General features: G+C 38.0%; 1 protein-coding gene across 3 annotated transcripts in view; it reads left to right on the top strand.

Annotated features, from left to right (window-relative positions):
* The window catches only part of inf2 (inverted formin 2), a 46,881-nt gene that overhangs the window by 11,959 nt on the left and 6,992 nt on the right, over positions 1 to 27,930 (top strand). For 2 of the 3 annotated variants that reach the window (XM_088648476.1, XM_088648474.1), the window contains exons 2-21: positions 4,577 to 4,999; positions 7,176 to 7,291; positions 8,131 to 8,290; positions 10,556 to 10,589; positions 11,735 to 11,876; positions 13,488 to 13,620; positions 13,710 to 14,459; positions 14,973 to 15,118; positions 15,929 to 15,990; positions 16,076 to 16,178; positions 16,709 to 16,794; positions 17,029 to 17,129; positions 17,964 to 18,034; positions 18,599 to 18,706; positions 19,455 to 19,525; positions 20,003 to 20,123; positions 21,626 to 21,790; positions 22,442 to 22,544; positions 24,039 to 24,194; positions 25,319 to 26,053. In XM_088648476.1, the coding sequence (XP_088504602.1) occupies positions 4,600 to 4,999; positions 7,176 to 7,291; positions 8,131 to 8,290; positions 10,556 to 10,589; positions 11,735 to 11,876; positions 13,488 to 13,620; positions 13,710 to 14,459; positions 14,973 to 15,118; positions 15,929 to 15,990; positions 16,076 to 16,178; positions 16,709 to 16,794; positions 17,029 to 17,129; positions 17,964 to 18,034; positions 18,599 to 18,706; positions 19,455 to 19,525; positions 20,003 to 20,123; positions 21,626 to 21,790; positions 22,442 to 22,544; positions 24,039 to 24,194; positions 25,319 to 26,053 (3,763 nt within the window). In that variant the 5' untranslated portion in view covers positions 4,577 to 4,599. The remainder of the gene's footprint in view (positions 1 to 4,576; positions 5,000 to 7,175; positions 7,292 to 8,130; positions 8,291 to 10,555; positions 10,590 to 11,734; positions 11,877 to 13,487; positions 13,621 to 13,709; positions 14,460 to 14,972; positions 15,119 to 15,928; positions 15,991 to 16,075; positions 16,179 to 16,708; positions 16,795 to 17,028; positions 17,130 to 17,963; positions 18,035 to 18,598; positions 18,707 to 19,454; positions 19,526 to 20,002; positions 20,124 to 21,625; positions 21,791 to 22,441; positions 22,545 to 24,038; positions 24,195 to 25,318; positions 26,054 to 27,930) is intronic. The other variant, XM_088648477.1, reaches the window with a different exon arrangement.

The following is a 27,930-nucleotide window of genomic DNA, read 5'->3' on the forward strand; positions in this document are numbered from 1 at the left end:
ACAGTTGATTTTGAAACATTTGCAAACATCTAGTTGCATTGAGCTCAGCTTGTATTTCAGGGGCAGTTAGTGACTGGTTTTGCAGACTTGTGACTTGTGAACGTATTCTCTTATTCCGAGGTCCTTTGGCCTGCCGGACCTTTTTCAGTCCTTATGAGTGCCAGTGTCTTCATATCGTTTGATAGTCTTGGCCACAGCAGTAACTGACACTTGCAAAGTTCTTGCAATTTGTCTTAAAGATTGACCTTCATTTCTTAAAGTAATTATATATTTTTTTTCCTTGCTTAACTGAGCAAATGATGCCATGTTCATTCAGGAATTACAAACTTTTGCCCATGCTCCCTATACTTATAGTAATCGTGGACCCTGCCCTGTTTACCAATAATTGGTGACAAAAGGTAAATGAGGTAACATCTAACAAAGACAATTTTAAACTTCTTTAAGTGTTCTAACACCATGTTATACACATTTCTGACTTTTAACTAACTTTGGCTTCAGACTGAAATCTTCTTGCTTTGGGTGTTCATTTTATTAAAAATAAAAATAAAATACATTTTCAATGCAGTTTACTTACTGTAAGATTATAAGTACACATATCATGTAATTAAATATTAAGTGTTTATAGACAAGCTTATACAGTTTAAAGCTCAGATAATCATGAAACATCTGGTTTCAAGCAGGTGTACTCAAACCTTTGACTGGTAACGTACTGCATGTGGCTAACAAGACTTGCTTTTATGGTTTTATTTTTTGCATTGTAGAACACATTGAAGTAAATATGCTTAGGGTATAGAAAGCACTTGTATTGTTGCATGTGGAAATTGTATTAAATAAGTTAGTAACTAATAGTGAAAAGGGTTACTTCAGATACTTCACATTTTTGATAAGCCAGTCTTTATATTCACATATGAGTCAAGCATGCATAAAAATGGACTCACTGTGCAAACAATCCACCTTGAATGTATATATACAGTATATTTGCTGGCTCATGCAGTCTTTGCTCAGATCCTGGTATTATGCAGATACAGAGTATTTAATGTCGAATCTATCATATACTAATTAGATATCCTGGCATTTCTTGAAATTATGCCATCTTGCATTTTTCTCATATTCAACAGTGAATTGTACAGTTGTGTGATTATCCATACTGTATATCATATTAAATATAATTGCAGAAAAAAATGTATTTTAAATATAAAGGAAAATAGCCTCACTGTTGCTTATTCCTTGTGTGTGGAAATGTAATGTCTAACAATTATTTTAGTCACTGATCATAAGAATTTATGTGAAATTAGTTTTTATGGCACCACTGTGTTAACTTCATAGTTGCTGTAAGATTAAATTATATTCTGTCAGTTACTAGGAAATAACTGATTTTGACACCAATAATTTATTGTGCAATGTCTTTTACTGTTCTTCTCTTGTTTCTTCCTGAAAATGTCACATTTATCTCACAGGGTGCTTAAAAGAAAGTGACAAAAGCATGAAGAATTGTTCCTCAGATGTCTTATCTGTAGCTCTGCACCCTGGCACATTCTCAGCATATTTATCTTTCAGGATAAGGACGCAGATTGAATGAAAACCTTGTACTTTCTGGCTTGTATCCAATGGCTTCCACCATCTGGTACAGGGTTTGAAATTTGTGATAAGTGGGCATCTTGAAGTTTTTTAATGTGGGCCTGGTTCAGACAACAGTTTTGAATAACTTTAGTAGCATACTGTTTTTCTGATCCAAGAACAAAATGATTCGTTCTCACCTGAATTCGGGTTAATACAACCAAGAAAATAATTCTTGAAAACAGCTCTAAATCAAAACAACCACCATTATCTGAATACTGAGACAGGGTGAAATCTGCTTTAAATCTCTTATCCCTGGTGTTTACAGTTCTACATTCATTTAAGGTTATTTCCCAGATCTGTTAAAGGATATTTTTACATTTTGGGATTAGAAAGAATCCACATTGAGTGCATTTCAAATCACAGTAAAAGTAAGAAATACACAGAAACTTGTAAAACCTCAGATTTTATACCGCAAAATAGACAACATTTCCAGGTTTGTGCAGCACCATATTCTGTGATTCAGAATGAGGCAACAAAACTTCTGGTGACGTGATGCGGCCCTATGACATTGTAAACAAGCAGGCTAACCTGATGGAAATAATGTTCTTGACTTCATGACGGTTTTGCTGACAAGTGGAACTTATTAACTCTGCATTCGGATCACATTGGAAACTTTCTATGGTGAAATGTCTGCTGCACAACTACATTGCGCTACTTTAGTCATTACAATGACTAACGAGCAGGAAGGGCTGCATCACGTCACAATTCGTGGGAACTCTCGCTCTCGCCCGAGGCAAGACCAGGGCTTTGCGCCAACATGGCGACTTGCAGTACTTTTGCAAAGGTGACAGTTTTCTTGCTTAATTTGAAATTTATATTTTTTTCTATACCGTCAATTAATTTATTTTGTTACTAAGTTTTTAATAACTGGTCTGAGAGACTGCAGTTCCCCTTTAAATCGCATACACTGATTCAAAATCTTTCCACCTTATTTTGTTAAAGTAATTATAAACATGAAAATATAAGACGGGTATGCTCAGTATAGAAAAAGGAGGCAATATGCACTTTTTTAATTTTAACAATACTTTTATGTGGCAATAGAAAATGCAGTATGAACTTTTCACGTGTGAAGAAAGCTTTAGGAGGTTTCTTGTTGCTGTTGTTTTTCAGAATGTAAGGGATATAAAAATCAGAAGCAGCCCTTTGGACTTGACGCATATCAGGGTATATACACCAATTTTTGGAGCATACATTAATATATTAATACCCTGTGTATTGTATGTTATAAGGTACTTGGAACCATCCAGGCACACATACATGCAAGTGTTTTCAAATGCTGTTCTAAACCCGCCACTGAGAAAGTGTCCTTCTAATGCTAGTCTGCCAAGGATCTTCACATCTAAAATTTATAATTCTGCATGTAGAGATTTTTATTTGCCTGATACAGTACCAGTTTTTATTGTAACATGGCACTCTGAGTAAGTCTTGCATTATTAATATTGTTTTTCAAGTAAATATTCGTTCTTTCTAGACCTTTCTCAAAAATGAAGAATTGTCTACAGTTTCCCCAGCATAATACTGTTTAATTTATTTCTGGCTCTGAATAGCTCTTTGTTTCCCATCCCTAAATGGGATGGGGACTGAGCAGTGCTTTTGGCACTGTCAGTGCTGAGATAGCAGCTGCTGTTTCATCTGTTTCTGAATATGCAGAGTTTTTGCTTTCCCTGAATGTGCAACCCTGGGATTTTTTCCCCTGTATTTTTTAACAAGGACACAATTAAAACAAGCCTGTCACAGTGTCTGTGTGCACTTGTTCAGTAAGATGCCCCTCCATTGTATTGAGAACAAGCTGCCAGGATATGAAGTGTTTTACAGTGGGCTACTATGTTTTTATTGCACCTTAATTTAAGGCTAACTAAGATACAAAATAGTCTTTTCCTTGATCTTCATTCATTCCTTCCTCATTTCACTTCCTGTTTGCTGGTCTGTGGTTCTCTGTCAAGAATTTTGCTTACAAAGTTGTATGCTGTAGGAACAGGCCATTCATTAAAAACAAAATGTGTAAACGTTTTTGGAAATCTGTCTGAATTTTTATGGTGATCCCATTTCTAAGAAGGAATCAGAAAACCTTTCTGCATAATATATCATGATTATGGTGCACAATCAAACTGGTCTGTTTATGTATTTGTGTATATCAACAAGAACAAAAAATAAATTAGTCGAACTACACTGTTGCACACACAGCAACTCAAAGCCAACTACAAAGATGGAATGACATGTTCAGTGGTATCTCACAGGAAACAGCTGGTATGTTCCACAATTCCTTTCCTTACAGAGCAGATGTATGTGTGTCCTATAATGGAAGGAGCAATCTTGTGCATGTCCTCTGTAGATGGTTAAATGGCCTTCTAAGATGCTCTTCTTACATTCTTCAGGTACAGTGTGCCTCTGTGTTTATGTGAAAAAGTATGCCTGCTACATTACTGCTTTGTAGGGGCTCTCTATGGTAAAAGTCTGAACTGTGTCTTGTGAACCGGTTTCAGTTCAGGCAGCTGCACTTATTAACATAGCATTGGCCACTGTTCAGAACTGCACCTGGGATTGAAAGCTAAAATGAAAACAATTCAAAATACAGGTTTATAATGATGTACCATATATAGCTGTGTATGCTATATAAAACCACCTGCATCTGGCAAACAAAGAAAATAATGTGCATGTGAACATGTTACCAGAATAATGAACCATCCTCTTTCCCATAACCTGTTATACCGTCATATGATATTTAAGGAGTATTTTATCTCGATACATCCACAACTTTGGTAAAATGTCATTCTTTGCATGAATATTTGCATCAGAGCCCTCTGATACCCAAGTGCAAACTACTGTTTTGTGTTTTGCCTGTGTTGTCTACTTTCATGCTTTGTGTGTTATTCGGTAGATTTTAAAAAACCTTTTCCTCTGCATTAAAAAAATTCTGTCAACATGAAGTAAAAACTTGAACCCTTCATCCTTACAGGACTGGTAGCATTGAACAGCAGCATGTCAGTGAAGACGGGTGGGGCCCAGACAAAATGGGTCGCTCTCAAGAGCAAACTGAACACCTCCCCAGACCCCGACACCCAAGCAGAGGCCAACCTCGAGAATGCAGATCCGGAGCTGTGCATCCGCCTGCTGCAGGTGCCCACGGTGGTGAACTACTCGGGGCTAAAGCGCCGGCTGGAGGGCAGCGACCGGGCCTGGATGCTGCAGTTCCTGGAGCTCAGCGGCCTGGATCTGCTTCTGGAGGCCCTGGACCGGCTGTCCGGCCGCGGCTGCTCCCGAATCTCGGACGCCCTGCTGCAGCTCACCTGCGTCAACTGTGTGCGTGCCATCATGAACTCCTCCTACGGCATCACCTTCATTGTGGAGAACGAGGGCTACATCCGCAAGCTGTCGCAAGGTAGGCTCCAGTCTTGCAGACTGTTGGGCTGCCTCCACCTTCCAGTTCTCTTCCAGCCTGAGCTTTCCATTAGTTCTTGAATCGCTTGCTAATAGCGCATAAAGGTTATGTGAAAACATGGTTACGTTTCACAATTGCCACCTTGGATTTCTTCTTAAGTGTTTGCAACTTTGACTAGCCCACCAGCTGTAAATTGCAAACTCAGTTCTTGGTGGCTGCTTAGTGTTTGCTTCTTGATTCTACCAAAGAGTATGATACTCACTGTCAAATACTGAGCTTATAATTTACAAGTGCCACAGGGATCAAAGTTCTGGTTTAGTCTGAACCCAAGTCAAGATTTCACACTGCTTTCTTATCAATGGTAGTTTTTATTGGTCCTGCATATTAAGTTAAATGTCACATACAGTATGGTCAGACATGTATGCTGCATTTTATAATAAGAACAAATGTTTAATATTTTAATATCAGTATTGCATTCTCAATAACAAGTGAAGAATAATCTGCTATTCTGGTCTAATTTGTCTTCTATTGCAACAGGTCAGGAAGGTATCTATCAACTGCAATAATTGCGCTGTGAAAATAAAAAAAAAACAAGTTCAATTGCAGTGAAAGAAAGAATTGTTATTCACAATGTGTCCCTACAAAACAATAACAAGAGCCTATTGTAATGTTTACAGCAATTATTCCAATGACACTGAAGACATAAAGACCAATCACAGATTACAGTAGGATCAGACATATTTATAGAAACATATTTTCAATCAGTTTTTCCCATAAACATTTTCTGAAATTTCAGAAATTGACAGAACCTTCCAAAATACTGTATGTCTTTCTTTGACGTTGTTGAGCACAGATTTATAATTTGGTGCAATTAGCTGTATTGTGAAGAAAGACCTTGGTACTTTATTTAGTGGTACTGCCCTTTTGGATCGAATATAGGACTGTTTTGTCTCACAATAAACCTGCTTTATAGATCAGTATGTTTCAACAGTAAGATATCATCCATGATTGACACTACCAGTTTAGGAAAAAAATCTACCTGTTGATTGCATGATTTGCATAAATTGCTAAATAAAGGGTTTAAACCAGTTTTGTTATAATTAACATATTCCTGTCAGGAGATGTGAGAATTGAGAATTCCTGTTGAGTATTAAATGTACTGTAGTTTACAAGGTTTAAAACAAACAGCCTTGTTTTTGTAGCTGTGAAAATTTACTAAAGGTCCAATAAGTCAGTTATTGTTATGGAAGAGTTAATAAAAACAGGATTTCTGGACTGAAAGATGAGACTATTCACTGAAATTTATCAAAGCTTTCAATCAGACACCCATTGTTACTGCTTTATTTTTACAGTATGTCAGCTTGTCATGAGTTTATTACTGCTTTAGTATTCTGAATACAAGTACTATGCTCTCTAAATGCCCGAGCTAGGGTTAGGATTTGAGCAACATCTAGACATTTTGTAATGCATTTGCTGTGCTTTAGGATGTATTTGAAATGCAGGAAAAGTGTTGTTTTTGTTATTTCCTCAAAAACAAATCGGCCCAATTTTGCAATTTCAGCTGACTTGTGCACATGTCAATCAAAAATCAGAAGCTTGAAAACAGACTTTTTACATGCTAAAATCTCTTATTTATTGTACTTAAAACCAAAACAAAAATATGTTTTGCCAAAACTTAGTGGTAATTGATGTACTTATCAGTAAATGGTACCAAAAGGCTAAGTGTATTCCCTATTTCAGCAGCAGGGTACAAAAAAATAAAATACTGGAAATTTGAAACCAATTCACAGCAGAAACATTTAAAAATCTTTAAAACTTACTTTAAGTGTTTCGGGATAATTTGGAGTCATTTAGGTAACTTTTTGAACAAAGTGTTATACTGCAGGGCTTTTGAAATGCTTTTAGTGCGAAAACAAACTTGTCAGGGTTTTAAAAAAGCAAAGAATCTTTACATTTGTCACAGGGCAGTTTATTTTCTGTAATAATGGATGGAAAATGAGCATTGCACGTTTGTTTTAATGTATCTGCTTCAAATAATTAAAACAAAGCATATTTTCTGTGGTGGGGAAAAATGTAAAGAAGTCTTAATGGCCTTATTTTCCTTGAGAGGAGGGGTAATGGGTTTGTATGTCACTAATCCAACAGATTGAGAAATAGTAAATATTATTGATTTCAGCTCTGGACACTTCAAATACTATGGTGAAGAAGCAGGTGTTTGAGCTGTTCGCTGCTCTCTGCGTATATTCCACTGAAGGCTACAACTTGGCCTTCGATGCTCTGGAACATTATAAGGCAAGTAACTTGCATAAATGTGTAGGGTCATGCTCTTGCAGAGTACAAAGGCACTGCCTGAAATGTTAGAACTATGGATGCAAGCATATACTGTAATATGGTATCTGTTGGACCTGATGTGTTGCAATGGAGCAAAAATTACAATGCATAAACTAGTGCCTATTTTGAGTCACCAGGTTATTTGTATTTTAACAATCCAGATTTTTACATCTGCTTTAGAACATGTTTCTCTTTTTTTCAAAAAGAAATATGTATATCCTTTATTTTATGAAAAAAAAATAGTTAATCAGAAATCAAATTCAATGTAAAAAGAAAATGTTTTCTTTGTGGCTTTTATTTAGCATGTATTTAAATCAGCACAATATAACCAAACTTCAGCTACTGTACATAACACCAGCACTGCCTGCCCTGTGTACATGATTTTGCTGTACTGTATATAATTACGTTCAAGGCGCTAGCTGGCTGTGATTCTTATTGGGAATAAACAGCTTTAAGAGCGATTTATGCAGCCTTGAAAAAATAATTTTTGATTACATCCTAAGTAATTTAAAGCCTTTTTCCAATCTATATTGAAGGTAACACACAAAATCTTTGTTTGCATTTTCTGAGCTACACATGCTTTAATTAAAGTATTTTTGGAATAAATTAAGCTCATTTTGTTCAAGGGCAGAAGACTTTTGAATATAGCAGAGGCAAAAAATTGGTTTGCAATGTTTGTTATGTTATCATAAAAAAAGTGGGCAAACACCTCTGAAAAGTTGGTGGATGTCCTTAAAATGAATCATTTTTGTTGTGCAGATCTGAATGTTAACTTGCATTTATTTTTATTTCCCCAACAGATTGTAAAGACCCAGGTGTACCGGTTCAGTGTCATCATGAATGAGCTACAGACCACAGACAATGTGCCTTACATGTGCACCCTTTTGAGCTTCATCAATGCACTCATTCTGGGAGTTGAGGACCTGCATCTTAGGGACAAAATCAGAAAGGAATTCATAGGTGCCTTACTACTCTCTTACTAATCAATCAGAAATACAATCCAGAAAATTATTTTTATGTTTGAATGAATCTGAAACACTCTGCAGTTCCTTGAAGTTGGCCCACTCACACACTGACATTGTAGTTTCTCACAGGTTGTGTTATGCTCAATGCTCTGGGCTGCTGATCCCTTAAAACCAGTTAGGGCCTGAATGTAGTTAATGGGAGATGTCATTCTGACCAGTTCACCAGTCCAGCCACATCAAACTTATGATTGTGTGGTTGATATTTATTTTTGTACATTCGAGGCCAGCACTTATTTTGTCTTTGTGCCAAAGATGTATTTTTGTACGCATTTCCTTCTGAAGAGATCAGAACTGCCCTAGCTGTGTTTCTAGGCTTAATAGAATTGAATATGCACCTTTTTAAATTCAATATCTGCAACAATTAAAGCTTTTGAACTAAAATTAAAAGGAACTGCAGGCACTTTGGGAGGTATAACCAAGGAAAGCCAAATCCATAACAAACTAGTGTTTTGCATCCAAGACTCTTAGTCGTGTGAAAATCACATTTCTACAGCTTAAAAACTTGAATATACCTTTCGGTCACTAGTGTCAGCCTACACTGTGATAGACAAAACTTTAAATGGCAAAATAGACTCACAGTAGTCTTTTTTAAAAAAATTTAGTTTATAATACATAATCACAGTAATGAAAATACCAAACAAAACATCAGTCAAGAAAGACATGAGCAAACCCATGCCTTTCCTTTTCCCATCTCCAGCTGCTTAGAAGGGGATTCTTTGATTTTAATAATTTTAGAAATACTTATTTAGTATTTAGTATAGTACTTTAGTCTGAAGTACTATAAAGCCTTTTCAATTCTACAAAATCTCACACCTCCATCCTGGATTTTCCAAACTCGAGAAGCACAGTGGAAAAGTAGGTGAACACATTACTGAATTGTGTCACACAACCACTTTGTATAATCAGGGCAGCCAGAAATCTAGGCAAAGACATAAGGTAGGTAAATGCATGAATCGGTATCTGTAGATTTGCACCTTTTCAGATGTACTGGACTTTCTTTTTTTGCTGCTGTTTAACTGTGAAACAAGTCATTCTTAAGGAAAGACAATAGAAATCAATTTTAATTTTTCAGGTGGTACTGTATATTAATGCCAGTATCACTCATTAACCTCATTCTGGGTCATCATAATCCTTTTACTGTTTTACTGCCATGAACCTGAGGTACCATATTAAGGTTGCTAGTGTTTAAATCCATTAATGGCCTCTCAGCATAAGTTTTTTTATCCCCTAAACAAGAAGGCAATTAAAGAGACAACAATCTGTCCGTTTCTAACACTGTACCTGGTTCCTTTGTTACAGGTGTGTCATGCCTGAAAATGATTTATCAGGACTTTATCCCATTCTTTGGGAGATTTGTACAATTTACTACAACATCTACCCATTAAAATAAAATGGGTTAATGTTAATGGTGAACCCCGCAGCAGCGCAAGCTTTAACAAGCACTACTGATCCTACTGATGTTATCCATAACAATGCTTTCCCGTCACATCGTGCTTATAGCTGCCTCCTGTTTTTAGTTTTAGCGTTGAATTAAAAGGACCAAATGCATAACCCGCTGTGACTAAGACTACCTTGATATGTGTAATATGGTTCGGCAGAAACATACTGCTGCGGTCTACGTTTTATATTTATAATAAAGATTAATTTAAAAGGCTGTACAAGGTTTAAATATAATATTTTTTAATATGCTTTAAAACTAAACATTTTATCGTGAATAATACCAATTTTACAAAAAAAATAAGACTTCATCTATATCATCTACATGCCTAGAGAGAACGAAGCCCCGCCGAATGCAACAGCTAACTTTTAATTCTCAGTACTACGAATACGAAAACATTACTCTTGTGAACAAGAAACACACGAATGCTTCTTACAAATATTCGTAAATACGAGCATATTATGTGATAATTTTAGTATATAAATTATTCTTAGTGCATGATAATATGTATATACTTCTTTTAATCTTGTTGATTGAATTCTAAATAGTATACACGTGAAAGCAATTAGGTTGGTCTTTAGTCCTGTGGCTCAAACAATACATGTTTTCTAACTTCCATGTTCGTAAACGAAAGGCAATGAATCATACCTTAAAGTCAAGTGTTTAACAAAAGTTAAAAATAAAAATAAAAATACAGAAAGTAAACGTCTTCCTTAAAAGGACAATCCAGTGATCATGTGTATTCTTCTTTCCTTGTTTTAGGGCTACACTTGTTGGATATACTGCCGAATTTAAGGTAAGTGTGCAGTATGTTTATGTTGATCGATGATACAGATACTTTGTTACACCTGTAATGTCTACTGACAGACAATGATTGCATGAAGCTGAAAAGCACCCATGGTTCATTTGCTGTGTCCAGTTTGCAGCGTATATGGTTTGCGTAATCTTAATACATTCTGGTCTATATCTTTACATTTGTTGCTGTACAATTGTACTTTTGATTACGTATGTTCTGGGTTTAAAGATTTTCATCAAATAAACAAAGCGAGATAACGAAATCGGCAGTCGTGCACAATAGCGATTATCGGACTCTAAGGCAATTACCCACATTAATAATTGCCTGCTGAAGAAATGAACAATATTTAACCGCCCCTCCCCCTTTTTAAGAGATCCTTATAAACCCCACAGCATGATATCCGCATGATTTCAAATGTAACATAGTCCGTAATCAATGTTTTCCAGCTGTAGTAAATCATAGAATAATATATGATAGTTTATCCCCTAGTTAATAATATGAATGTGAAACTGGTCCCAATGATACTTCTATTCCCAGATTATTTAAATTTAGATTTTATTGTGCAGGTTATCCAGAATCATGATAATCTTCCAAATGATTGTGTGTGGAGGCCCAGTGGTCACATAGCAGTTAGCTTCACAGCTCTTGGATCCTGAGTTGCTTTCCAGATTGTGGTACTTTCTATATGGAGTTGACATGTTCTCCTCAAGTCCATGTGAGGCCATGTGAGTCTCCTGCTGCTCCAGTTTCCTTCCAAAGGCATGCAGGCTAGACTGTTTAGTTTATCTTGTCATTGTCGGTGCATTTCCTGTCCAGATTGATGTAGCCCTGTTTTGAACCACATGTTTTCTGGGTCTGGGTTACTGAGCCCTTACTGGGAATAAATGTCTTACGACAATGGATAGTGAGATTTGACATTTGTGTATCCATAATGTACTCTGAGATTTTTCAAAGTGACTGATACAGGAATAACTCAAATGGCTCTCAAATTAAAGATTTCAGCATACAGCATGATGTATACATTGAACTAAAAACTACATGTAGGCAAATATTTTTGTTTGTTCAGGAACTCTTCATTTTCATTCCTCCAGGTTTTGAGAGCTGTATCTGCTTTGATGATGCAATTTCTTAATTCTTACCAACAGGGAGAAGGAGGATGTAGACCTGATTATCCAATGTGAAACATTTGAGGAAATAATGTCTGAGGATGAGGAAGAACTGTTGAGGATCTATGGAGGCATCGATATGAGCAACTATCAAGAGGTTTTTACCACACTCTTTAATAAGGTTAGCATTTATAGCATGTTGCATGTGCAGTATTTGTTATACAAAGGTTAAGGGACTACAGTGCGTGTCAACTGTGTGCAATGACCATGTGTACTGTATGTCTTTGCTGAAAGCCTGTTATGATTAGTGATTCCACCTCTAAAACCCTGTGAATACATTCAGGTGAGTCATTACACATTGGAGGTTGTATAATCAGCTTGCCAGTGTCAGTGGAAATACCGTACACTACAAGAATATTTTTAAAAAATCCTGCCTCTTAATTTCCCTAATAAAACTTTAGAATCCTAGAACACATAATACAGAGTGGGAGTTCAAGGGTAAGAAATCCATTGTAAGGTATTGTATGGTCATTTTGAATTGCACGAATAGTAGCAGATATATGAAAAACACAAGACTGGCTACTAATCTGCCCATCTGGATGCTTTTCATGTTTTTCATTTCTTGCCAATGTGAATCATTTTTAGTGGTCTAAGGCTGTAGAGGAGACAGCAGTCCAGGATGACTACCTGAACAGTTTGTCATCAGTGAAGCTGAAAGCTATATGCGGTGTAATTCGTATTTGTAATGAATCATTCAACAAATATAATCATGTGGTGACTTTTGTGATCGTAACATGGGAAATATATTGATATTATCCTGAGCAACAAAACAGAATTGTTCAGTTACTTTATTTATTATTTTTCATTCCTCTTTATTTTTTCTATATTTATCATTTTCCTGCTGTATTCCAATACCGCTTTTTTTCTGTTTTGCCGTTATACCTCAACACCTTTCCTTTTTTGTTTCTGTTTTATATTGCTCCCCTAAAACCAGAGCCAGCAAAGTCTCAATCTACTTTGTGTTACATCATATGTTCCCCAAGATTCTTTAAGTCCTGTTGTGTGAGCTGGGAGATTTCACTGCCCACTCGGTGTATCTCATTTTTTCATGACCGGAACCTGATGTTCTCTATTATTCACGGAAGTATAGGTTATGATCACAATCTAGAAAAAGAATAGAAAAAGAAAGGCTTAATATCGTAGTAGAAAGTAATAACATGAAATAATAAGATTTATTATTTAGAACATGATAAACAGAATATTAAAGGCTGATTTCATAAAACAAAAGAAATATTATAGCCATAAAAGGTCTAACAAAGTCATTGAGCCATCAGTTTTTGCATTGTTGCATTCTTCTCCAATTGAGAAGTGTCATGGTTCCAACAAGACCAGAGTGTTTTTGGTTTGCAGCCTTGCCAAGTTTGATAACAGTATTGAGTTCTTGCTGGGGCCCGGTTATTTCTGACCCAAGGCCCAAATCTGATATCTGTGGGACAAATTCAACATAGCCATCAACAGGAGTTAACTGCTGTCTTCACCAGGTACACTGGAAGAGGTGGAGCATTCGACAGTAGTCTGTTTAGAGGCTGTTCCGGTCTATGTGATGATACTGACATGGTTCTGATCATGTAGAGGGTGGTTATAACAAATATTATGTAATGTTTTGGTATTGAAAATATATTGGGACTTTATTTTGTAATTTATGCATTTGGTGATTTTATCAGTATAAATTGCATAATGACTCTTGCAGGCCTGGATGAAGGGTAGATCATTTCTCTCCGTTGTGTTTCAGGTGAGCAGTACTCCTGTTTCTGTCCAGCTGCTGTCAATTCTCCAGGGTCTTTTGCATCTAGGGCCTGCAAACTGCAACATCTGGCAAGCACTAGATATCCTCACCAACAGAGCTATACTGCTGGCCGAAGACGGTGAGTCATCTCCCCACCCTTGCCAACTTGCACTCTGGAAGAATGGAATTTGAGCAAAACTTTCTACTTCCAAGTTTTTTGTTTTTCAGTTCGTGACGACTCGGTTGAAACCATTATGAAACGTCTGGTAATCTCCAAAAGAAGATCCTGCTGGGAAACTGCCACTAATGGAAGTTCATCAAAGAAGGTGGACACGGGGGTGCAGACTGAATTTACAGGTTTTGGACATGAGAGATCCATCCACTGCCCTGTTTCTGTGACTGTGCCAGCTTCCTGTCAGAGTGGGAGAACAACGCCTTCACCCCCTCTACCCGATACGGGGAGTCCAATACCTTCTCCTTCAACACCTGTGCCTGGGGTTGTGCCACCTCCTCCTCCACCTCCCCCTCCTCCACCTCCTCTGCCAGGCATGGGTGGGGCCATGCCCCCACCTCCACCTCCTCAGCCAGGCATGGGTGGGGCCATGCCCCCACCTCCACCTCCTCTGCCAGGCATGGGTGGGGCCATGCCCCCACCTCCACCTCCTCTGCCAGGCATGGGTGGGGCCATGCCCCCTCCTCCACCTCCTCTGCCAGGCATGGGTGGGGCCATGCCCCCTCCTCCACCTCCTCTGCCAGGCATGGGTGGGGCCATGCCCCCTCCTCCACCTCCTCTGCCAGGCATGGGTGGGGCCATGCCCCCTCCTCCACCTCCATGTCCAGGAATGGGCGATGTTGTCGTGGCTCAGACCTCCCACTCCCTCGGTTTTTCCGTTCCAGCTTCTTACAGGTCCAAATGTTACCCCACCCTCAGAATGAAGAAACTCAACTGGCAGAAGCTTCCTTCCCAAGTGCTCACAGGTAGGAGAACTTGCACTAACCCAAATGTAAAAAAAATGCACATAAAGTCACCAAAATGACTGGAAGTAGACTTGATCATACTTCTCCCCAATATGATGATTTCCTGTAATTTATTCTGTTTCTCAGGCCCAACTTCCCTGTTAGATGTCTGTCATGGTCGCTTTGTTCAGTGATGGTATTCTTAGTGTGTATGATACCTGATATATTGTGTCAATAAGGAATAGGTGAGGGATGGGTAACCCAAGTCCTTAAGGAATGTAAGATCCTCTAATTTATTCAATTTCTTGTATAAATTAGTTCAATTAAATTCATTTAAATGTCAAATCATAGTTGTACAGTACACGGTTTTAGAAAACTTTTACTCATTGCTGTTTTGAAAGCAGTGAATATAAGATTTTACATGCCATGCTTTTACTTCTCATTGATTTGGCTCATGCACCGTTATATGATGAAATCAGTGTTGCTCTGTTTTATTAAAGAGAGCATCCATGTCCTGTCTCCGTCTGTATACAGATAGCCATTCCCTTTGGTCTTCAGTGCAGCAGCAAAGCAGCCCCTTGGAGCCTGACTACTCCAGCATTGAGCAGCTCTTCTGCCTGCCTGTGGCCCAGCCCAAAGGCAAGGAAGCCACCACACCAGTCAAGAAGGAACCCAAAGAGGTGAGCAGTAGAGGGTTCTCAATCTGGCCTACTCTGTTCACCTCACGCTTTTAGAGTACTGCTACAAGAAATACCTGTAAGAGATAAAAAAAGGCTTGTGTATGGATTTTGATGGAATATGGCAAATCTGAAACAAATATGCATATTATACGACAGTGGAAACCCCTTTTTGTGTCGCTTTGCTTTCAAATTAGTTTTACATGAGCACATTTTAGTTTTAAATTGTAATGCGTTAGTGTTCACTTCAAAATGCATTTTTAATGATGGACTTTTTGCATTGTCAATCTCTAAATCAAACATAGTGGGAGTTTTGTCACAGAGCCACAATGACCTCATCATGTTTATTTTTATAGATATTTTGTGGTGGGAATGGTACCAAAGCTGAACAATCATGGCCTCTAGTGGTCAGTAAGAGTAATTGCACTCAGGGTGTTGTCCTTTTTGCAGAAGCCTGTTTGTAAAGGTACCTGCACTAAATTGTGAAATTAATATTAAATGCAAATACAATGAACTATAAAGGCAAAGGCCATGTAAACAGAAGCAATTAGACCAGTGGACAAGAATCACTAAATTAAAATTGAGATTGTGTGTGTTGAGGGCAGGTGTATCTGGAATTGAATTATACAGAACACCTGTTTGACCAGTTTTCATTGATGTGATTTTTTTTGTGGTCAGGAAGGATGACAGAGGCCTCATACTCTTCAGTCCAACTATTCATTACCTGCTACTAAGACAGAATTCTTTCAATGGGTGGGTTTCCCAGCAAGGGAATACAGGTGTTTTACCTTTTGGTCTTTGTTTTATCAACAGATTACGTTTATTGATGCCAAAAAGAACCTAAATCTAAATATATTTTTGAAGCAATTCAAGTGGTAAGTCATTTTTTCTTCTGTTTCAGAATATTGTCTAATATACAGATTGAGGCAGTGGTTTAAAAATGTCCTTTTGTTGTCCCAGCTCCAATGAAGAATTTGTTGCCATGATTCGGAATGGCGATCGCTCCAAATTTGATGTGGAAGTATTGAAGCAGCTTCTGAAACTTCTTCCTGAAAAACATGAAGTGAGTTTAAAGGATAATCTGCATGGATTGTGTCTTGGGACATGTGTGGGAGAAAGAATCTGATTTAGTCTTTTTTTTTTTTGGGTGTACTGAGTGTTTATACTGTAGTCCAGTGATGCTTTGAGGTGTAGTTCACCTTGAAATGTAGTTAACCGTTTTGAAGGTGTGGAAAAGCACATCATTCATTTTGCTTATTTTGTAATGATCCTATCCTCACATAGAAGTGATATATTGCTACATTTACTTAAACACTGCTTTATGATATTAATGCTCATTCCTAAGATTTATGATCCCATCGCAAAACCAGTCAACAAGTGTCATCACACTACACATTTTCTACAATGCCTTTTAAAGTAGATACAGTAGAACTGAAACACTAGGTAGAATAGTTCTAAAGAAAACACTGATGGGGGAAAATGTATTCATCTCAATTTACAGAAAAATAGTTATGTAATTTCATGTATTGCCACTGAGCTCTGATTTTTTTTTTGTCCTTATGCACAGTTTGTATTAACTTTTTTTTCGAACAGATTGAAAATCTGAAGTCATACCAAGGAGAGAAGGAGAAACTGGCAAAAGTGGATCAATTTTATCTCCTGCTTTTGGCTGTCCCATGGTACTTTTATTTTGATCATGCATAGAATCTCCAGTCTTTGTCAACATATATCATTTATAAATAATTGGATAGATTGATATATTTTTTTTGGGGGGGGACATGAGCTCATCTTATGAGAGAAAAGAACATGTGCGTATTTTCCTGTGTAAAGTCATCCATTAGCCGAGTCTCTTGCAATGGGCTGTTCCAGTCTTGAAGAAGATGCTGAGTGACGGATCTTTCTCTCCCCCCCAGCTACCTGCTGCGGATTGAGTGCATGCTGCTGTGTGAAGACACAGCCTCCGTGCTGGAAATGCTGAGGCCTAAATCTGAACTGATCCATACTGCCTGTGAAAGTAGGTTTAAATCCACATGAGGTTTTGTGTGACTTTTCTGCACGTTTAAGTTAATGTAGGGTACGTGTACATTGAAAGTCCGCAAATCTAAATTAGAATCCACTTCAGTGGGCTTCCACAGAGCAGGGCTATTTATGACTGATTTAATGAATGAAAATGTTATCCGTTAGCATGTTGCCCTTAAATCATCAAACATATATTCAGATTCAGAGCCAGCCGAAATGTTGGGTTTCTTTTCTTCTCTTTTCAGCATGGAATAAACCTATTACTTGTTCCTTTGACGCAGCTACTGTACCTACTTGAAGTATTTTCAGATTTGCAGGAGATTGGGCTTCATCTTTCTCCTGTTACTCTCTACACTCTGATGGTCATAGTTGGCTTTGCTGTAATACGGAAAAGTTTTAAGTAAAGGTTTATTCCTTGCTAAAAGAGAAGAAATAATATATGCTATATATGCATATAGTTTTATGCAGTAATATAACTAACTGGTGTCAGAAAAATTAGTTATGCAGGTGCATGAGTGGCACATTGCTAATATCCACTGAAATCAATTTAAAAGTGATTTAATATGAATCTAACATGTTTATTTAAAATTAATTCTTGAGTAAGAAGTGTAATGAGTTTTTTTGGTAAATTATAATTGGTGCCGTTTCTTTTAACTTTGCATTGCAGTGCTGAAGCTCTAGTAGATTTGTGCTCTGCAGGGCTGTAGGAAGTCTGTTCTGTGCCGTTTGTAGTCTACTGTGTGAATTTTTAATTTCTTCAAAATTTTTCTGAACTCATGAAACCTTCCCACAGTCTCCACAACAGTCTCATCTTTTTCCTCATGTCTAGGTCTCCTTACAAGCACACGATTGCCAAATTTCTGTAGACTAATTCTTGATGTTGGGAACTTTTTAAACTACGTAAGTGTTGAACGCTTCGTATTGAAAGAAAAAGCTTTCTGCATGTGTTATTTAAGGGATCTTGAATAAAATAGTAAATGATTTGTGTATGAAGCCTGGGTGTTTTCAGTTCAAATGTAAACGTGGAAAATTTTATTTTTAGACTTAATAGTACCATTTCTTGGGAAAATCTACTATCCTTTACTGAGCTTTCTAGCATAAGATATGCTTACTTCTCTCTACATTGCATTGAAGAAATAGCTTATAAGTCCATTCTGAGTAGCATTCATTTAATCTTTTATTTGATTGAGTTATATTGATTTAATTGAGTATATTGACTTATTTGAGTTAATTGAGCACATTCTCATTTACAATGGTTTCGATTTCAACCCATGAACCTCTGGCTTGGATTCCATTGCACTAACCATTACTCCACATTTATATTGCCATTATGTTGCCAAAGAGAAGAGTTTATGGGAGCCTTTAAGTCTATATTGTATGTTTTGGATGGAAGTGCAGGAAATGGAAACTGAAAACATGAAAAAACTTCTGATTATTTTTTGTGCTGTTTCCTTCCTTTTGTAGGGAACTCACACAGGAAATGCAGAAGGATTTAAAATTAGCACCCTTTTGAAACTAACCGAGACCAAGGCAAACAAGTCGAGGATCACGCTACTACATCACATCCTGGAGGTAGGATTCAGTTACCTTCAAGTCCGAGTTGTAATAAGTAGGACAAATTGTCACCGTGACAACAGTAGTAGTCCCTGCTGCAAGCTGTTCCCAGTGCTCACAGCACCACCACTAGGCAGCCTTATTTTCACATTTTTCCCCACAAAGGCCCAAAATGCACTGCTAGGCGCGTGTATACCTTAATAAAGAAGGAAACTAACCATCTGCTTCGAAGAATGAATAAAATTGACTTGCATCCGGGAGTGAAAGCAAGTAGTTGGATCCACATTTTTTCAACAAGTGGATCAACACCATGTAAAGTATATTGAGCCTCTGCCAGTTCTCCATTCTCGTACTGCCCAATGTACACTGAAGTGAAAGAGGCCCATAGACCAGTTGTTGTAACAATACTGAAGGGAATAACAATCATATCATTATACAGAAATTGTATTGTTTTATTGCCAGACCTATTTCCTCTGCTCTGATATATCATGTTGGGGCAGAATGCGGTTAGATGTATTTTGTTTCTTTTGCTCAGCGTTTGTATTAATACTAATGAAACCAATTGCTGAATGTCTTGTTTGTGAAAAGCAGCTCTTGAAAATGTTAACTTTTATGACAAAATGAGTATGAAACTACATGACAAAGCTTGAATCTCTAGGCTTGTCAGTGTTTACACCTCAGCTGGAAACATACTACAGGGCACAGCATACATGTTAGAGCCAACATGAATAAATCTTTGAATAAACGGCAATTTTTTTTTTTTCAGGAAGCTGAGCAAAACTACCCTGATTTGTTAAACCTACCAGATGATATTAAAGTCTGTGAAAAAGCTTCAGGGTAAGAGATAGTGCACACTCTTATTTCTTTTGATTTCTTGTTATGATTTGATTTCTCATATGCAATTACTAGTTACTTGCAAACATCCAGTGACTACAGCTCGTTTAATTTTAACTCTCACAGTGCTTTCCTCTTTAATGGTTATCCACAACTCCCCTTTGATTAAAATAAGATCCCAGATCCATTATTTTACTGTACTTGTCCAAAAAGTGTCTATTTCAGAGAGTTAATTGAATGAGCTGAACAATGTGTTTGTCCTTTTTTTGTATTTTATCTGCTATCTCCACACATCTTAAATTAAAATGATGTGCATTTAAAGAGTCACTTAGATAATTGCACAGTTTATTTTAAGTGTTTGCAACAATATTTTAACATGTGATGAGAAAAAACAATCTCCAGTTTTTGTTTGAGGTGTAAAACTTCCTTTGAAAAATCCATCCTGCTTTCTTAAGTCTGTGCTGTGTTTCAACCTCACAGAATCAACATAGAATCCATCCAGTCAGAAGCTAGCTCCCTTTCCAAACGCCTGAAAGATGCCGCAAAGAAGTTAGCCTCATCTGTGGAAGATATGAAAGAGCAATTTGAAAAAGTGACACAGGTATGTTTAAGAAATTAAGTAAACCTTTTATCATGGGGACACACTTTAAAGCCTTTTGGCCCATTTGAGATATTACAGTGTAAATATAGTCCTAAAAAAGAGGCCATTAGTTAATAATAAACTTAGTTTTCCTATCTGTAGAAAAAGAGCTTTTTTTCTTTATTTAAACATACTCCTGTATAGCTGAGAAACACAGTATCCCCTAGTTTAATAACCTTGTTTGACCTTTCCTCCTTCTAATTTTGTCCTGCAGTGGACATAACTCTTCCATAGAGGCTGGGGAATGTCTGAAGGCATATTGCTGGCTTGGTCTTACAGCAGTGGACTGGAAAAGTGCTGTAGCATCATGTTAGCCAACAGAGGGCATCTGTCTTGTGGTGTCATGGCTGCAATGTCAGCAAGTGAAATCTATTGGCATCAAGGGAATATTCTATAAATAACATTCTATAGGTAATAGCTGATGAGATGGGGAATAGCAATTAATATGAAACTAATAGTAATCCATCTTCCAAAAACATTACAAGTAAGATTTAGCATATGGGGCCTGTTGTAAGTCTTTCTAGTTTTTATTTTAAGTGCCTTCAGGTTTTCCTCTTTTCACTAGCTTTGCACAGAGAGCAATTAATTATATGAGGGAAGTCACTAAAGAATGCATGAGGACAGCTCTCCAACTTCATTCTTCTAACAAATACTTCAGGATCCATCTTACTTGGTGTTGCCCATCAGGGTCTATAGCTGGCGTCAATTAGAAATAATATACTTTTCTCATCTCGGTTTAAAGGAGTAGATTCAAGATGGAATCAAAATCTAAAATGCAGGGAAGCTGTTCTACATACAGTATGAGCTATATGTGCAAGAAAATAATAAATATTTCTGTTAACAGAATTCCAAACTAAATAGCCACATTCTCTGATTTCTGCACAATGTGACTGAATTATGCATTATTTGGCCATACCATTTGAAGTACAAATTTAAAACATGATGTACAATGTCAGAGGTTTAGATTTTGTAATGGCAGGTTGAGTAATCAAATGGTTTGTTTCCAAATTGGGTAACTTGAAAAACAATCAAAGGACATTTTCTTTGGTGAATTGGAATGAAATTTGTCCTACTATATGTAGACTAAGACAGATTCCCTCTGAAGACTGTTTTTGAGAACATACAAAAGTGTGTTATGACCCTAAAGAGCAAGGCTGTCCAGTCGAGGCCTTGAAGGGTGCGTCTGTAGGGTTTTTAACTGTCTTAAAGGCAGCAGCACTTTAAGAATTTAGAGAAACTGTTAAATTGGTTCGGTTAAGCCAGTAGCAATTTGACGTAGCTCATAAACAGCCGACCTGGACAGCTGCTATTGAGGGTGCAGACAGGGCTTTGGTTGTTATTATGGAACACGGATAGAAAATCAAGTTTTCTAAATCATCTCTTTGAAATAAAATGCAGAACTGTGTACAACTCGGACGATATGTTGACTTTTACTCACGAATAATCACTGCTTCCATTTCTAGCAAAATCTAGAAGAATGTATGAAACTTGAAGACCGTTTTGTAGCCATAGAAAAGAAGAAAGAGGAGCTAGCTACTTACCTGTGTGAAGACCCAAGCAAGCTGTCCTTAGAGGAGCTTTTTAACACCTTAAACACCTTCCAAGGCCTCTTTGTGAAGGCTCTCAAGGTACAGTTACACCATAAACTGTAAGCCATATAGAGACCAGATTGATACCATTTGCTTAGAGAAGTCACTCTTCAGTCTAGTAAGGGTATTATTTTCCTCATATTGATTGAAAACTCAGAACCAAGAACTATGTCTTTGAACAGCTAGGCACAGGACAGACTGTTAAATATTGGTCCTCATATTCTGACTGAAGGTGATTTAATGTCTTTCAGGTTTTAAAGATCTGTTAGCCTTTTCTAGTTTTATCATTATTAAGAAAACACGTTATTTTGACTGTGAAGCTATCTTTTTTATTAAAAACTATAATTTGCTTTCCATTTTCAGCTGCTTCATTTTTATGCTTCTGTGAGTCCTTTCTCTCTCTCCCCCCCCCCCCCCCCCCACCTTAAACTTGTACGTCATAGTACTGCTGTAGGATGTGCAGCTTTTGTACAGTGGGAATCGCATTGCTTTCTCTCAGGTTCAGTCCCAGCTCTGCTCTACATGGAGACGCCTCTCACAGTGGTGGGTCCTGCTACACCAATACCCCAGCCTCCCCTTCTCAGGAGAATTAATGACTAATAGCTTTATATAAGCAAAGTTTTGTGCAACACAGAAGGCAATTAGAGAGTTACTGTCTTGTCAAGTAAAACCCCGCCTGTTAACTTTCAGGAGAACCACACATGGAAAGAGCAGGCTGCGAAGGCAGAGAAGCGGAAGAAGCAGCTTGAAGAGGAGGAGTCCAAGAGGCAGAAGGGGGCAAATGGAAAGATAAGTAAGTCGTATGCAAGATAGTAAACATGGATTTAGAAAAGGAGGATCTTGCTTAGAGTCTGTTAGCGTTCTTTGAACAAGCAACAGCAGCAGTGTTAAGTAACTAGACTATATGTACAAGTATGTCTGGCTGGTCTTTGAGGTGATGGTTTAACACTGAACTGTCACTAGAGAGGAGTTCATTAGATTACTGGTGGTGGTTAAGTCCTCGGGTGGATTGTAATTAATAGTGTTTGGGGATGTAAAACATTTCCACTACGTTAGTGGTAGGTGGTTTGGGTGTTTGATAGCAGCCAGGAAATACTGCAGAAAAGTCTGCTTAGCAAATCTCTACCATAAAGTCTTCTTTGGCTTCCTGTATTTTCCTTTGTGAGTTTTTATGAGTTCAGATCCCTTGAGCCATCGAAGTTATGGGTGGAGTCTATGTCACAATTGCATAGAATGTCGAGATTTTCCAAAGGCTTGAGTTAAAATAACTCATGAAGTCTTTATTCTTAAATGACCGGCAGTAGGAATTCAATTAAATGTGTTTGGTGGCAGCACAGTGGTACGGTAGTTGGCATTGCTGCCTTGCAGTGCTGGGATCCTGGCTCAATTCCAGAGCTGGGGTGCTATCTGCGTCGTGCGTGTTTGTATGTTCTCCCTGTGTTTGGGTGGGTTCCCTCTGGGTGCTCTGGTTTTCTTTCTTGTGCACACTGCTTGAGACACTGTCACGGGGTAGATGGAGCCTGAATTGCAATGGAAAAAGCAGTTCGAAAATTGATTTATTGTTTGATATATATATCTGTTAATGCATGGATCACCTTACAGATAAGGGGTGAATACTGAACTGAGGTGGTATAATGTGTTACAGGCATAATTTTTGGGAGCACTGTTCTTCATAGGTTTTATTAGTGTTTTAGATTCTGAAATGGCTGACTAGTTACGTTATTAGAGAATACCAAAACAGGAGGATTTGTAAACACTAGAAGCAAGGAAATTAAAAATGAGTGTGATATTATTGTAGAATTTAAACCAATGATATGGTATAAATGTACAATACAATAATAAGCACTCATTTAGAATATTGTGTAATATTTCTGCTCTAGCTATGTGTTGCTGGACCGATGTGAGAGATTTTCCTGGGCTCAAAAGGGAACGTCCTACTATGAAATTCTGATAAAACTGATATTTTTTAAGTCTTGACTTGGAAGTGCATTTAAAGTGGAGACCAGGAGGCACTTCTTTACCCAAATGGTGGTGGAAATCTGTAACACATTAACCAGCCATGTTAACTCCAATATCCTGGGATTTTATCAAGAAACAGTCAAATTAGATTAATAAGTTCCTAAAAACAAAATGTGCAAGAAGAACCCAATGTCCAACCTTTCTTACATTCTTGTGAGCCTGATGTTTCAGCAGTCCATGGCCCATCTGCAAAGTGCGTTTCCTGCCTCTTCGACCGACTTTTCTTCAAACTGCACATGAGCCAAAGCTGTTTCTCTGCTTTTTGCAGTAAGAAAAGTCCCCGCAAAGCAGGAGGAAGGCTGCATTATCGACTCTTTGCTGGCTGACATCCGGAAGGGCTTCGCTCTGAGGAAGACTGCTCAGCCCAGGTGCGAAACAGAAAGCCTTCCCTCTAGTGAAACACACAGAGGTAAAACACAGCCTGGTAAGGACAAGACTATTACAGTACCTGTCCCTGCTTCGCCACAGAAATTAACTGGTTATGCCAGGTGTTGTATCGCCTTTGCAGCTCGGCTTTCAGCTGTGTTCCTGTTTCACCATTTCTGCTGTTTTCAGTGTCACTCCTGCAGCTTGTCAGGATTTGGTCTTGCTGTGCTTCTGATTTTGCCTCTAATGTGTGTGTGTGTTTTTTTTTTTTTGTCATTTGGATGTAACATAGATATGACTGAGAAAAGTATTTTTGTTTACTAAAGAGGAATTTTCAAGTAACCTGTAAGGTGCAGGATGATACCATAAGTTCTTCTACCACCACATGTCTACAAGATGGTAGATTCGTGTTGGAATACCATCTTTCTTTGTAGATTAAATATCATAATGAATTCATTTTGACAAGTGTAGCCACACTCTTTACTAATGGATTTTTAGTAAACACTAAATTTAGTAACTTTTTAGTGATGCACCTGAAGGAAATTGCCCTCTTTGTATATTGGTTCTAAGCCAAATCTACAAATCAAATTTATGATAAAGGATTTATTAAAGGGCTGTCTAACAAACTACTGTTTACTGTAGAGTTGTTGCAGAGATGTTAAAATTCAGCTTCTAGTTTATTTATTCTGCCAAATTTGTAAATTACTATTAGGTGATCCCTTTGTTTTTCAAAGACGGCCTTGGACAGCAATAAGACAAGTCATACTTTTGTTTAGTCAATGTACATCCTGCTCGGTATTTATATTTATTTTTACTACTGTCTTCCAGTTCAGTTTGTGTCCCAGTCACTGCTACTTCTGAGGCATTGATAAGGGACTGAAATAATGATCTGCTTTCCAAAGGCGTCACCTTGACATCTGCCGGGAAACCAGGAGGAACAGACCACACAGGCTACAGTTGCTGGGTTTATCCTCCTTCCACCACCTATTTACAACTATAAACTCCCAGCACATTTATAATGGGGAGATGTTGGGGAAATATCGTTTAACACTGTATGTCAGTGGTTAGCTTAAGCAAAATCTTCCATCCAAGGAGGCTTCTACCCCAGCAGAAGTACCTGGTGTAAGCTGCAAGAGTTACAACCCCTTAATTTGAATGTTCTCATCTCCTTTTCTCCAACAGACAAGTGTGCTATTTCTGCAGGTGAAGAAGGAGCCTCGGCATCCACAGACACCACGACGGACAGCAGTCAACTAAACGGGACCACGACACAACCCCTGGAAAAGGACGACACACTTTCTCCTTCTGCAACCGACCCCATAAAAGAGGCAGAACATGACGTTGGTAATCTACAGCCTGGCCTCCCTGCTGAGAACCCACCAGAGGATGATGTTTCAGAAGAGAAGAATGCAGCTACAGAGCTTCTTTCTTCTCCTCCTCCTCCTCCTCCTCCTACCATCCCGGACAATGACCCACCTGAACTGAACAATAATGGAAAAGGATATGAAGTGGAAACAATGACTTGTGCAGCTGACGAAGCGCAGGAGGACTGTGAGGCTGAAAAAAAGTTTGCAGCAAACTCTGACAGTGAAGTGACCATCCAGCACAGTGGAGGTCCGTTTCTGCCCAGCGACCAAGACTGTTGTGACCCTGCCTCACAAAATGCCGACAGAAGTAATGACATGCCATCGGCAGCATATACAGATGATAACTGTCACGCCTTATCCCAGAGCTCTACTTCAAACTCAACCACCAAAGAAAATGATGTGATTGATGGTCAGGATATTGTAAATGTATCCGAGGTGCCAATCACAGTGAATGATTCAGAAGGAAGTTCTTCCAAGTCAGCAGACTGCACAAAACCTGAATCTAAAAGGCTGCCTAAGCACTTCAGAAAGAATAGAAAGAGTGGAGAAGGTAATATATTTAATTTTTGTTGTTCAGCCTAATAAAGATACATGTATAATAGTATAAAATTACAATATTTGTCTTAGATTCAAAGAAAGGTGTTTAAATGAGAAATGATTATGTATTTTTAAAACCTGTTTTGGGCACAATGGTGATTTGGCAGTTAGCAATGCTGCCTCACAGGTCCCAGGATCATGGGTTCGATTCTGACCTTGGGTGTATCTGTGTGGAGTTTGCAGGCTACATCTTCACTCACATGGGTTTTGGACAATTGCTCTGGTTTTCTTCTTTGCCAAAAAGACATACTTTCTGGTTTGGATTGGCTCCATTTATTGCTATAACTATGTTTGCTATATGGTCCCTATTTCTCTATTTTTCATTGATTCCCACTGTCAGTCCTGCCTTGTGCCCTATGCTTTCAGGACAGGCTATGGCTAAGACCCCAGTTGAGCTAAACGGCTTTCTGAAAGTGGGTTGAGAAAATATATAGCTTAGCAATTGATAAGACAGTGTGATTTTTTTTAAATCTAAGAATCTTTTTTTTTTTTTTTCTTCCACACCCACACGTTTTGGATAATGGCCAGTTGTGTGTGTCACATCTTGGCTTATGCCTGCAAACCCTGCCATTTCATATGGGGGAGAGTGAAGAAGTGCAGACAGACTTCTTCGACACACACCTGCCTTTGAGCCGCTCGTCTTTGAACACGTCACAGGCTAGTCATCCCAGTTCTGGAGGAGGGGCGTGGGTCTTGCCCACTGTGCCACAAACCTGAAAGTCATTGCCAGCTAATCCCACTTTACCTGAGTGGTGCTCAGTGATACATACACTGTGACTGGGGGAACCCTGGTCACAGTTGCTGTTATGACCCAGGCTCAAGCACATGAAACCTGGAGCATAGACCTCAAACTGCTCTCAGGATGCAGGTCTCAATCTGCTCAGCACCTTTGCAGGTGGAACCACTCAGCAGCCCCAGTAGATCTCTTTGTGGGCCCTGATTGGAACCGACATGTCCTTTTTTTCTAGAAAAGACGATTCCCACTAAGAATTTTAGTTTTTGTTCCAACTTTAAGGTTGGACTATGCTCAAACTATCTGCTATGTGGAAAATTCATATTTGTCTCAAAGTCAGTGCAGATATTTGAGAGTTAGATAGAAGTCTGTTACTTGGTATTCTGAAATTTTGAAAATAATATTTAAATTTTAATGTATACGTACTACAGTTTTTCTCCTAAATTAAAATAAATCTATGATTGAAAAATATTTTACAGAAAATTAGCTTTAACGTTAGTTTTTCCAAAAACCGGTAATGAATAAAATATTGTAAAGTTTACTTTTCCCCAAATTTTTTCACAATAAGAATACCTGCAATCTGAGGAACTATTTTTTTTTAGATTTCTATGAAATGTTGAATCGACTCGCGTTCCTAAGAAATAGACTCAATTTTCCTTTTTTCATTGGGAACCTTCTGACCACAATTAATTATTTTAATATAATAAAGGCTAAACCACAGAAGATTAAACTTGATGACCCCGATCTGCTGTTTCATTCCTTTGTGATCTCCCCCCCCCCCCCCCAGAAAGAAATGTTTTTGGTTCAGATGTACAAAAACTCCTAAAATAAATCCTGATTGTTTGTTTTGCTGATTTTTTTTTTTTGTACAGTTAAGGTCTATGTACTTTGTGTCACTACTTGCACAGCATTTAATACCATTTCCTAGTGACTTTTCACTGTAGTGGTGTGAGTATTTTGGGTTTAGTCCCTGAAAATTCTTTCATTTAGGTATTGTATCCAAACCACAGAGTTCCAAGATTTTGTACAGCCATACAACAGGCAAGTAGCCTGCTCTGTTCTGCAGTAAGTTTTTACTGTTCTAGATAGAGACAAGT

This window comes from Lepisosteus platostomus, chromosome 10 (genome assembly GCF_059453375.1).
Source record: "Lepisosteus platostomus isolate fLepPlt1 chromosome 10, fLepPlt1.hap1, whole genome shotgun sequence".
In the NCBI taxonomy this organism is placed as follows: domain Eukaryota; kingdom Metazoa; phylum Chordata; class Actinopteri; order Semionotiformes; family Lepisosteidae; genus Lepisosteus; species Lepisosteus platostomus.